The sequence below is a fragment of the Oryzias latipes genome, chromosome 7, assembly GCF_053564925.1.
Source record: "Oryzias latipes strain Hd-rR chromosome 7, Olatipes_Hd-rR_3.1".
Classification (NCBI taxonomy): Eukaryota; Metazoa; Chordata; class Actinopteri; order Beloniformes; family Adrianichthyidae; genus Oryzias; species Oryzias latipes.
In genome coordinates, this window is record NC_136243.1 from 14,759,365 (window position 1) to 14,772,678 (window position 13,314).

At 41.0% G+C, this 13,314-nt stretch overlaps 1 protein-coding gene across 1 annotated transcript; it reads right to left on the bottom strand.

Annotated features, from left to right (window-relative positions):
* Positions 1-226: 226 nt before the first annotated feature.
* On the bottom strand, positions 227-13,314 carry sypb (synaptophysin b). The gene is made up of 7 exons (XM_004070851.5): positions 13,170-13,314; positions 11,906-11,971; positions 7,512-7,636; positions 4,256-4,454; positions 3,413-3,604; positions 3,023-3,335; positions 227-2,232 (listed from the first exon to the last, which is right to left on the bottom strand). Exons 1-6 carry the CDS (start codon positions 13,185-13,187, stop codon positions 3,054-3,056), a joined length of 882 nt encoding a protein of 293 aa, XP_004070899.1. The 5' UTR covers positions 13,188-13,314; the 3' UTR covers positions 227-2,232; positions 3,023-3,053.

The window sequence follows — 13,314 nt, forward strand, 5'->3', positions numbered from 1 at the left end:
GTTGAGTCAAACTTACATCCTTCCAGCTGTTCTGGCAGATTCTGGCTGCAGGAATTTCTCTGCATGATTTACAGTTTTATTGAACTCAACATCACAGAAGATGATGAAAACTGTGTTTTTTTTTTTTCAACTGCGTTCAAGCGTGCATTCCTAAAATTCACATTACTTATTTAACAGCCAAGCACAAATACATTACTGCAGACGGGGGAAAAAACTACAAATTAACTTTCAACAGAATAATTTCAAGTTTATTTCATTTTGTTTCACAATGAATCCCATATAATAAGAATACAGCAGAAGTTTGGAGTCTTGGTTAATCTTTTTTTCTGTGATTTATCATTATCATAAATACTAATATGAATACATCATACACATTAAACACAGCACTATCCAAAGGCTTATCACAAGACACCATTCACCACTAACAACAGAGTATATTTCATTTCAGCATATTTAGAGCTACAGTGAAAGAGAAAGAAAGACAGAGAGAAATAACAGAGGCGAGGGAACTAGAGGAAGAGAGAAACCCAGTAGCTTCTATACTGTCTGAATCGAAAACCCTGATTTTATTTTACCCTTTGATAAGTGTCTGTACAATGGACAATGATGCACTGAGGATCAACCCATTCTGGCGAGAATTGGAGAAGCAGAGGTACAAATCAAAACCCGTCTCGTACAATTTGGCAAACATGCTTCTGGGCATTCAAACACAGGATTGGCAGCCGTACATTTATATTCGAATAGGAGTAATTACTGCAGCATGGACTTTGTGCTTAAAGTTGAGCAGGTTGTCAGTAGGCGCTGCGTAGTAGCCGCTATGATGGAACAGGCATAAGTATGTCCAGGAGGTTCAAGCACTTTCCTGCAGCCGTGAGCCTAAGGTTCTTTGTGAACGAGCGGTGGGCTCTTTGGGTTAAAACGAGTAGCATGCATGCAGTATATTGGAACACAAAAAGAGTGATATGGAAGATGGTCGTAGAGGGAGATGTTTCTTCAAACTGCCTCTCTAGAACACACGGCATGCCAAACAAAGAGCGTCGAAAACTGTAATGAACCTAATTCTTACACCCCATCACTTTTGGTCAGTGCGTGGGACACAGAGACTAGTTTAAAAAACTACAAGATTCTGTCTTACAACTCTCTGGATCACGTCAAAGGCAGCCGAAAAAACAGGACAACAAAAAAGTTACTCGGTGCCGGTACATCAAAAACAACCAAACAAACACACGTCGAAGGATTTTCTTGTTCACTGTCTGGTTCACGATTTCCAAACGGACATCACTATAGCAGTTTGTGGAACAGCATAGCAAAATATGAAGTGCTACGATGCTCACTACAATTTCTCTTTGAGATTTAGACATCAGAATGGAACGTTTCAAGAGGACTTTTAGGAGAACTCATCCACGCAATAACACCAAGATGAGATGGAAGAAAAAATAAGAATGTACAAACCAAGTCGAAACAACCTACTTACAACTTTCACCACAAATATTTTTATATATTACTCTCAGTTTTCATATAGACCAACATCTTTTCTTTTATAGCATTTGCATGATTAGCAGTCTTTACCCTGATTATTACATCTGAACTGTAATGCTGATTTAAAAAAAAAGAAAAAATGAGCAAATAAAAAAGTAGATATTTCGACAGGAATTCGTTTTGAGTTGTTCCAGGGAACAGAAAGTTTAAAGTGAGCTCCTAAACAGAACCAAAGCAATTACAATTGAATAACTCTGTGCTCAACATTTGTTGTATGACAACTAATATAGAGTGCACAATTATTCAGCTGTGTACATAGAATCCTATATATCAGCATGTTGATATTTACACAGAACAGACAAATACATTCTCCCAAGGTAAATATAACTACAATTTTTTTTTCTCATAAATGTCTTTCCCGTTACAAGATTCCCCTTAAATGTTCTTTGTCTAATGTTTTGGTTTTGTATTCAAGTTCTTCTCGTATGACCAAACAGACAAGCCTCTGTTGTCTTCTACAGTTAAATACGCCACGAGAATAAACATCATGTCACACCAAAGACCCCCTCCCCGGCCCTCCCACCCGCCAAATCTGCACCCTTGGTGGTGTTGCCCCTTAACTATGAGTGTCACCTCCCTCCCCCCACCCCACCCCACCCTGCCTGTCGACCCACACAAACACAGAGAAATGAACGGAGGAGCGCGGAAATGCAGGTGAGCTGCGAACCACACTCCAGAGAACACAAGGTCACCCTGAGCGAAGACACAAAGAGAACAGTTTGTGAGTGATGACACATTGCTGCATATTTGTCTAGAACAAGTTACAAACAAAAATCTAGCTGGAGCCAGGTCAGTTCATTACATAGCTGCTAGGTGGTGCCAAACAGCCCAAAATTACAAAAGAACTAAACATGAAATTAAATTTCTGACCTTGTGTTATTGATATGCTATGAAACTGTACGAAGAGGGATGTTTTTCTTGGAAACGTCATCTTTTTATGTTATATTTGAGATTGGAATAGCAGCTTTAGGCTGGTCTCACTGAGCATGCCCATCAACGTGTTTGATCAGACCAGTTTATGGAAAGATTGGAGACTACATGTGGCCTTGAAGATGATAAGCACAGAACTAAAAAAGTGGTACGAACTAAAACTTTGTTCTTCTGTGCATTGTGATCGGTGGATTCATGAAACACTTTGGTGCAAATAAAAAGTTCACATTAATTTATTGCAACAGCTCTGTCGTGATTTTTTTAAGCCTTTAATCATCACAAAAAACAAACAATTCTTTTTTTAGTTTATTACTGGCCTCACATGTGGATGGTAGGCTTCTATAAATCAAAATATGAGACATTTTCCCAAAATTATTTTTTTTAAATGGGAGCCAAAATGACTGAAGACCACACAAAAGCATGAAACAGTCTTTTTAGGAGGGTTCAACATATTAAAAAACACCAAGTGTGAAAAAAAGGATGTTCATTGCTTCTTATTTCATAGTAAAAGTAAATCATTTAGTGTACGCTGTGTATTCTGTTGTGTACTCACCATCCTGCATTTGTGGTTTAGTTGGACAGGCTCACATTTGATTAGAGTAGGAGGTGGGCTGCTGCTCATAGCCCTGGTTGTAACCTCCATCCTCGTTATAGCCCCCCTGCTGACCGTATTCTGGCTGGTATCCCCCCTGGGATCCGGCATAAGGGTCCTGCTGTGCATAGCCTCCCTGGGCGTAGGAATCGGGAGCCGGCTGTTTCTCCTGGGACGGGACATAGGTTCCAGACAATGCACCCAACCAACCGGTCTCTTTGAAGACGAACCAAAGGTTTCCCAGCCACAAGATCAGGTTAATGAAGCCAAAAGCCTGTGCAGAACAAAGGAGGTGCATGTACTGTCAGCTTTTTGGTTTTCATAGAAAATCTCGGTAACTCTGGTACGTACCACAGAGGTGTTGAGGCCGGAGACTCTGGGATCGTAGACCTCACGGCAGCGATTTCCTTTCTCTTCACAGGCTGGGATGAGCAGAATGACCCTGTCTGGATCAGTGGCTGTTTTCACATCCGACAGGCCTTTAGCCCAAGCGCAAGAGGACGCCAACCACATGAAGGCGAACACCGCCGTCACGACAAAGTCCTGAGAACAACATAAGAACAAAGCAGGATTTCTCCATCCTTTAAAACTGTCCACATCCTAATTTTAGCAGATGTTGTTTTGAAGCTTTTTCCAGGTCTTAAAAAATATATTATTTGTGTGTAAATATCAGAAACACACACATGAATTGAAAATTCTGAACCCTCTTAGCCAAGTTTAATGAAATTATATCCATATTCCTCTGTTTGCACAACCTGCACTTTTACACCATCCATCTATCCATCTTTTTAGCCCGCTGAATCCCTTTTGGGGGTCACTGGTTTGCTGGAGCCAATCCCAGATACTATTGGACCAAAGCGGAGTACACCCTGGACAGGTCACCAGTCCGTTGCAGGGCCACATTCACAAAATATACAGTTTATTTGAAATAAAAACCAAATTTGTTTGATCCTAAATTTTTTTATCAACTGTCAACCCAACTCTTTTTTGTACTTCTGATTATTAAAATATTTTATTTGTTCATTTAAAACAATTCTACAGCTTGTAATAAGATTGTGCGACACAATAGCTAATAGCCCACTAAAATTTGCATTATTTATCTGTACTTGATGAAATAAGTATACATAAAACATTTTAATTTCAATGCAGAGAGCTTCTGTCCTGAGGTAACTAAAAAAGACAGGAAAAACTCACTATTTGGGCCCCTTTGTTGTTTTCGCGGTACTTTTCAAGGATGAAGCAGTACGCGGACAGCGCTGCCATGGAGTAGAGGAAGGAGAAGACACCGATAGTGACAAAGAACTCAGCTGATGAAGAATGGTCCCCGGTCAGAAAAATACGTTTCTTGTCTCCTTCCTTGCAGGTAGGGGCATCAAAGTAGACCTGATGGAGCCTGAGAACATCACAGAGGGAGGCCATAATAAACATGTCAAGCTGTTTTTCCAGCACAGTTTAAAGTTGTAAAAGGTGATGAAAAGCTAATATTATTAATGAGTAGCTTCAAAAACGTGTTACTAAATAAGAAAAAAAAAAGAGAAAAAATACTCTAGTGATGGTCACAAAGTGAAATAAAGTAAGAGCATTTGTATTAAAGTTCCACTCCAACGATCTTTTGATCTTTTTTAAAATGTAAGGCGTTTTTTGCCAACATAAAATAACACACAACTTTTTGTTTCACAGATAAAAACATTTTCAAAAAAGCCTTTTTGGTTTGCTCCTGATTTACCACAATTTGAATAAAAAAATACTCACAAAGGCAGTTTTAATCCTAATTTTCTTTACATATGTCCTCCATCATGAGAAAAATGCGACAAGAACATGTTACAAAAAAAAGAAAATCTTCATTGGAGTGGGTCTTTAAAACCAGAAAAAGTTGGAGGACATAGTAAATTGCCCCTGTTGTGGTGTCCCAATCTTTAACTTTGCATTTTTGCCGCACCAGTCATTTTTTCTTAAAGTCACATAAGGTGAATTCAGACTGGGAAAACCATTTGTTCCAGACTGGACTTAATTTTGTCCAGATCCAGTCCTGAACCTTGAATTTGGTCTATATTCAGACTGCCATCCAGATTATTGGGGGAAACAAACTCAGGTTCACTTTAAGCAACCAAATGTGTCTGAACACACACATATTCTTTGTGTACACAACAATCAATTTTCTTTATTTACATATTTTACATCCATATCATTAAAATACTATATGTCCAGCCTAAATCTCATGATGACTTTGATGTCTGAAATGACCAACAATTAAAGTTCAGATGAATGACTAAAATACAAAACCTCTGTAAAATCTTTTAACAGAGCAAAAATTACAAAAGTTAACCCACCATATTTGAATCAGAAACATTAGAAATGGAAATCTGGGCTGGTTAAGATAAAGACTGGGATTTCAAACTTTACTGATGATTAGATTGATCATCTGTGTGCTAATCTATTGGATGGATGTTCAATTTGCAGGCTTGGCAGTTCTTGTAATCTTGGGCAAGACATCTAACTATAAATTGGCATAACTGGTAGGAACCTTTGTATGAAATAATCTAAGTGCTATGTAATGCACTTAGATTATTTTTAAGCACTTATTCTGCTTTCAGCCGACATTGACCTCTAAAGAGTCACTTTTTGGTTACATAAATCAGCTAAATTTATGCCCTTTTTTACTGAATAAACATCAATAATAGTCTCATACACTTCGCTTTGTGACTGTGTAATCATTTGGATTGAAAAGCTTTTTCCATTATTGAATCTGTTTCAGCAAACTTCCACAAAAGTTTAGACTTAACAAGCAGTTTTATATTTGTAGCTCTCATTCACTGCACTTAGATACAAGTCAGAAATGTTTACCCCATTGGCAGATTTACAAGCAAAGATATCATCGTCCATCGTGATGGCTGACTGACATCACAATGGAGAGACACCATCGTGATGCCACGCCCCCGCCACGCCCCCGCCCCGCTGCGAGTCGACACCATAACCCGCAGTTACATGTGCAAAATATCTCGAATATCTCGATGGTCGGATCAGAATTCAACCGTGTACATGGGCCCAGAAAAACCTTTTCCGATTATAACAAACTTTCGGTCGGAATAAATCATTCGTACATGCGCAGTAGTGTTTGAAATACCGGAAGAGGAAATAAGTTTTGCTGTCTCATACATAGATATCTGGCAGCTCGGTAATATACGAGATGATCTTCTAAACGTGCTTTTATAATTGTTATGGTTATTATGAAGCGCCTGTTCGCTCATCATTTTAATTTTAATCCGGATGGTCGGTGCTTTTTTTGTGGAAGAACGGAGCCGGAAGAAGCCAGGGTTAGCAGTAGGCTAACATGCACTAACAACATTTAGCCTTGGATGAACATAAAATCCATGCGGAAAATGCTGCAATCTGCATCTTGGCAGCACATAAATATGTGGGAATAACATAAGCCTTTATTTTGTCGGGACACGACTGGAAACACAAATCCATGTGATTGTTTGAGCGTTTTCTAAGGATTGAGGAACATTTCTGCTTTGAAGCTCACACACTGCCCCGCTGCCGCTGTGTGAGCTGTCGGTCCGAGCTCTGTCCGGTCACACACTTTTTCCGGGAGACCCGGTTCTCCTGAGTTCGGTAGCTCGTTTACCTAGAGCTGCGGGACGTGTCACAGTCCGAAGTCTCCATAACATAGCGCACACGTATCAAAGCATCCTCCTGTCCCCTCAAACACAAAACTATAAGTCCTGCTGCTCTGCTCAGAGACACGGTCGCTCGGTCCACCGGCAGCCAGCCCGGACCACGCAGAGACGTCAGGGGGCATGAAGCGGTCCTCCTCAGTAAGGCAAGGAGCCTGCGGGGCGAAGGCGGAGCGCAGAGGCGTCCGCGAGTTGCACCGGGCGTCTGCGGAGCAGCCGGTCGGTCCTGTTTAAGTTTTGGGTTTTGTGTTTTGTTTGTACGCTCCTCACGGGGCTCACTCGGCATGATTGTGCACAAGTGCAGGAGCGGACTGCTTCTTTTCTATTTTCTTTGTTATTTTTTTTTTGTTCCCTTCCCTCAGTTTATACTGGACATTATTTTTTCATAGCGGATGAGTCATTAGTTGGGAAATAAAATAAATAAAGTAATAAAGTAAAATAACGAATAATAATTATATAATAACAAAAAATTAAAAATACACCTCCCCCCACGATGTCATCATCCATCCTGATGTTTTACTGTAAACATCGTCAATTGCCAATTTAAGGGACATTGCCTAACCCCAGTCTTACCAAAAATTCTTATTTTAAGAAAAAATTCCAGTCCCTAAAATGTTTTCTCAAACAAAGATTATTTTGCAATTGAATAACTTTCTTGACAAGATTATTCTTCTGTAAAGACAGAAAATAAGACTTTTCTTGATTTTCTTGATACAAGGCTGTTTTTGCTTTCTTAAGGTTTGTTTTTGCAGTGTTGAATTCATGTTACATACCTGAACGGATATTCAAACTCTACTTCTATGCCTAGGTCACCATACGATGGGTTTTCACACTCCACACTCAGCTTGAACATGCCAGAGTAGCTGCCACACGTCGAGAAGGCGAAGATTGCAAAGATCTGCAAGACATGAAAAAAAAGACTTGATGAAGTGGAGAAATCATAAAGGACATCTTTATTAAAATGTTAAAAGCATTAAATATCCATATATCGTGTGAAGAAGTGCTCCTAAGTATTTCAGTGGGAGTGTAAACAAAGACCAGGTGGGCAACAGTTTGGTGTGTCTGCAGCAGGCTGGCCATGATCCTCCAATCACGACAAGCTGCTAATACATTCACAGAGAGTGCAAATCAATGCAGCGCTATCAAAAAGCTGCACAGTAAGGGCTGCACCTGTTACCATGGTTACCAGTAGATTTTTCTTTTTTTTTGGTCATCTGTGGTGATTTTTTTTGCGTTTTCCAGGACATTCCTGCCGGTACATTAATTCAAAGGTCGCCTGCTGATTACTTCAGGAACATACAGGAAGATCAGGACCCACCTATGGTCACATATACAAAATGCATGGAGAGAGAGACTCACTCTCACACACACACAGTAGATTAAACAAGTCTGACTATTTTTAACCACACCCTTTCAACACAGCGGGCCAGATCCAATTGGACGGACAATCCCGCCATTAATCTGGTTGAGGTACACCACCATCTGTCACAGAATACTCAACTACAAGCCACCACAAAGGACGCACTGTCAGGCGCTGTGAGCTCACACACACACACGTCATTTCCTTTTGAGGTCTAGTCTCACGAGGGTGTTGGTTTTAGCCAACTCTTTGCAATAATCGTTTAACTTATCTGGCCCAAAGCTTTGATCGTTTGTTTCATTATAGAGCCTCAAAGTGCTCCTTTTTCTAGAAAGATGTGACGTTAACTTTAAAATCAAAAGAAACCAGAGGCTTTAATGATGCAATCTAGTGGTAAAAATTAAAATGTAAAGGAAAAGTTTCTGACAAACGCTGTAGTAATTTAAAAACTAGAAGGAATTTAAAGAGTTGTAAAATATAAGCCTAAAATGAAGAAATACATTTAAGCAAATCATTTGTGCGTGCCTGCTTTAATAAAAAAAAAAAAAGAAATAAAAAAGCCATAGGATAACTAGATACATGCTGCTGCAGCCAAGCTGTTCATCATTATCTATAGCAGTTAATGCGGTGTAAGCACAACCACTCACACCACGAGCAGGGGGATTCTGTGTGTTATGCTAAAAATAAATAGAGTCCATATCTGTTTACTGCTATTAGTGGCCTGAATTTATTGTTTTGCTAGCCATCTCTGACATTTATTAATATGAATCTGAGATGGCTAACACTTGAAGCTTTGTTTTTTTTCCTTCTACATAGAACAAAAATCAAACATTGACTTTCACGGAGCGCCTCTAGTACTTTAAAAATGTTCTGGACGACTTTTTTTTTTTTTTTTTGCTTAAAGAGCATAAAGAATACACACAAACATCACCACACACCTTTCAGCCCTGTAATAGTGCATGCAAATGCTAGAATCTGCAGGCGGCATCCTCAGCATTTCAGCATTTGCTGAACAAGTGCATTTATTATTATGATGATGATGTTACATAAGTTCTTAAAAATCATCACACGGGCAACATAAATCTCTGCAATAATGTTTACGGCAATCCATTAATCCAACATTGCATGTCCCTTAATGATTACAAATGCCATTGTGGAGCAGTGGATTATCATTCACTGTCCTCACGTCTCAGTGTGACCACACACCGTTACAGGAAAAAAAAAAGTCCCAGCTGACATTTTAGAACAGGCCGGCTGTTTTTGGCATCCCTGGAAGGTTGGCTGCCAGCTTGAGTTAAAACCAGAAGGCCATTTGTGCACCATTCAGATCTGCACGTCTGTGGTGGTGGATGAGTGGGAGGAGAAGCAAAGGAATGGGAAAGCCAGACTGAGAAAAGGAACAGTGGAAAACAAAGTGTAAGGTGGAACAGTAACACTCATGGCAGCGTCACCCATGGCGACAAGACTAGTTTCTATCTCCCTGTGGTATGCTGGAGGGTTGTCAGCTCATGTGTGCTGAGAAGATGCACAGTATTCACGCCGTCAAACAAACTATCAGCTTTAGCTCCTTAAACCCTAATTTTCTCTTTTTCTGTTTTAGTATTTTCTAAAAAAGAAAAAAGCAGAAAAAACTGCCTAAAGTACAAATACAAGAATTTTCTAAGGTAAATCTTTTGAGAATTTCTATACTTAATCTATAGTCAGTGCATGAACAGCTCTATGTTTAAATACCAAGGCAGGAAAATGCACAAACCTAATCCACAACAGGCTGTGGAGTCATAACCAGAGTCCAAACACCAAGTCTCTCACAAATAACGGATCTACTACCTTTCCAGCACACTAGATATGATACCACTATAAATATGGTAGCATTATATTTTTTTTTGCTTTCGCACAAACAGTTTTTAATTATTTCTGAGAATGAGTCAGAGCAGAAAATGTAAATGCAGATTAAATCCGCCGCAGCTGTGCCGTTGGAGCAGCAGGAGAGGCTGGAGGTGGGCTGTCCTCTCCTCTGAGCTCTCTACGCGAGCCGAATTTGGGAACTCGATGTCTTACAACATCCGTCACATCCAAGCAATGTCAGCACTTTTCCCCCCAGAGACAGAGAGAGGGCGGGGTCGCTCTGGGAGGTGAGTAAAGCCACGGTGCTGAGCGTTTATGGCACATGAGTAAAACGGACAGCACTCACTCAGCCCACCTACATGCCAGGTCCACTTGCAGTGACTCATCCCACCACACTGAACAGACATGATTGGCTGTTAACACAGTGAATGTTACAGCTTTTTCATATTTTCACTGGATGCTGCTCAAGAATCTGGAGAAATATCTCTGTGGTTTGGCTCCTCTCTCTCCTCGTAAAAAAACCAATGTGTTGCGGGTGAAGTATGCTCATATTAATCCAGAAAGAGAGGCAGCTCCTCCTCCAGCCTGACGGTAACAGATGATTCATGAGCCCTGGCCCCCTGAGCGAGCCTTCTGATTGGTGGTTGGCTTCCCGTGACCCAGGGAGGCAGCCATGAGGTGTGGACACACTCACACTGCTCCAGGGAAGGACTACAGAGTCACGCCTCTGACTGTTCTCCAGCATATCTGCAGCAGGGAGCCCTGTCAACACGACTTTGGCACAAGCCTTGTCAGCTAGAGTGGAAGCCTATAGAAGCATGGATGTGTGGAGGCCTGAAAACTGTAAAACCACCCCATAGGTGGGGCTTATCATGCTCAAGATGATGAATTTATAACCTGAGAAGAAAAATCTGAAATGATTTAGAGCAAGGAGCTGCTGTCAATTGGAACTAGGATCTCAAGGTGACCTCCGGAATGTGCTTTTATTGTGTTAAGAACCATAACCAGTTTAAACAAATGGCCTTTTTTAAAATAAAAACAAAACAAAACCCCCACAACATGAGGTCCTTTTATTGTATGAGTAATCACTACACCTACTCTCTCCATTGCCTTGGGCATAGGCAAACATAAGCTGCACAAGAGCTTGAACCACTGTCAACCCTGAAGCGGCTCCTTTAAATGAGCTGCTCATAGAGGTGGAAAACAAGCATCATATGGATGACACACATTCATTTTAATCTTAAAAATGTTTGCTTAAAACAGGGCTTTTATTTAAAAAAATGAACACTCAAACTGAATTTGTGATTATTTTTATGATGCTTCCTCCCATCAGCACCAAGCCAGGTTTCCATGTTGTTTTCTATTTCTATTTACAATTAGAGTTTTATGCCTGTGTCTCTTTTTGTTGGGTGCGAGGAATTGGGAGGGTTGAGGGGCATTCTGTGTTTCTTTCAATTTTATTTTGTAATTGTTTTGAACCTGTGAACCCCTTTGAGTTACACCTGCATAAAATGTGCATCAAATAATGAACAATCAAGATGTCAAAATGCGTGTCATAAATTTAAATATTGTTTTTATGCATTTATCATTGCCTCAACACAGCAGAATAATAACATTTCTGTCTTTTTTTTAATTGGCTGCACACCAGAAGGCTGCAGCAGCATACAGATGTTGCATTCTCTGGATAGTTAACTGTCTAAATCCTTAGGCTGCCAAATGCACTGCTACAAAAACTGTGATGCAATAAGCTCTGGTGGTATTTCCAGTTCAGCCCCATCAGGGCAACATCACCATCACACCAGGATATTGGAGAACTTTGAGGTTCATCAGTTCTCCACAACCTTTCACTCTTCATTGACTGAATTTCACCACAAATCCCTCAAATCCCTGTTTCCTTCTGCAAAGAGTTAAGATCCCCCCCCCCCCCCCCCCCCAAATAAAAGCTTTATTTGCAGGACTTACCCATTGTAGAATTTTTATAAATCCCAATGGTTGCTTCAGTACCGTAAACTGCCCTTGGGCCACCAGCTGTCAAGAACAAGAAATCAAAAATAAGGAAAATTTTCCACATTTTTGCTCATTTTTGTCTCTTTTAGCTCTCAGATGATCCCGAATATAAAACATGTGGATATGAGGGGGCTAATTATAAAAAAGAGCCTAATTAGGTCTCATCCTCCAGGCCTGTACGGCAATGTTGGCGCCTGCTTGAATGGAGCAGCAATCTGCCAGTGAGATAAGTGAGTCACCTGCCTCAGCAGGTGAATTTGGGGCCTCAAATAATAAAGAAATTGTGAGATTTCTTTGAAAGGGTGAAGCGTGTTTGTGTGTGAGACAGGGATGTTGCCAGCATTACAATTAGACAAAGCTGATTAACTGGGCCTGTGCTCTTGCAGCGCACACGTTTGGTTTTATTCATTTATGAGCGGGGTTGCTGTCTTCAGAGAGCAGGAGGGTCTGAATGCGACGCTGTGCATCAAAATATGGCCGCGCAGTGATGCTTTCCTCTCAGGCTGTGGAGCTGGACTCTCCTCCTCATCCTGTAGGGGGATGCCAGGCATCCATATTAAAACAGTCGTGATTTGAAGCCAGCTTTTTCCTCCTCCATCTCCCTGTATGGGTTTGTTTAAATATTTATTTATTTTACACAAAACATCCTCAGAGATGGAGCGATCCAGACGCAGGGCTTTGCGCGCCGGGCCTACTGCGGACCTCCACCACATCCTTATTTTGTTGTCTTAGCAACAACCAAATCAAGACGCCGGCAATCTGAATCAATTAGGCCCCTCTCCAAAGATGGGGGGTAAAAAAAGATTTAAAAAAAACAAACAAATAAAATTGGGGCAGCATCGTATCCTTCCTGTGCTAAATGTCATTGCTGCAGCAGTCTCTGGACAGCCTCCACTCACTGCCTGTGCGCGGGCCGCGCTGTCACACCGACCGCAGCTTCAGGACGCACGACGGGAGAAAGGGCGGATTTCCATCGCCTGCTCTGACAAAGCTGCATTCTCCTTTTTTCCAGTGAATCCTCGAATGCTTGGTTAATAATGGCAACTCGAACGGAGCTGCTCAGAAAATAGGATGACCAACGATCTCTGGCATATGTATTAATTATTGCGATTATTTCTAAACGCGCAGTTAATCACAGCGACTGTTTGTAAATGAAACGACTCCAAAAAACAAAACAAAAAAAAACACCCAACGGATTATTTCCACCCCGAAGCCTTACCTGGTTTACAACATCCATCTTGGCCGCTTCCTCGCTGATAAGAGGATCAGGGATGCGGAGGGAGGGAGGCGTCTCATCCGGAACAGCCCGGAGGGAGGATGCTGCTCGTGAGGAAGAGCGTGGGCTGCGTCACCAGCTGAGCGAC

Coding starts and splice junctions, on each gene's coding strand:
- sypb (XM_004070851.5), bottom strand. Junction 4,455..7,511: donor GAGTTTGAATATCCGTTCAG/GTATGTAACATG, acceptor TGATGTTCTCAG/GCTCCATCAGGTCTACTTTG. Junction 3,605..4,255: donor ACAACAAAGGGGCCCAAATA/GTGAGTTTTTCC, acceptor TGTTGTTCTCAG/GACTTTGTCGTGACGGCGGT.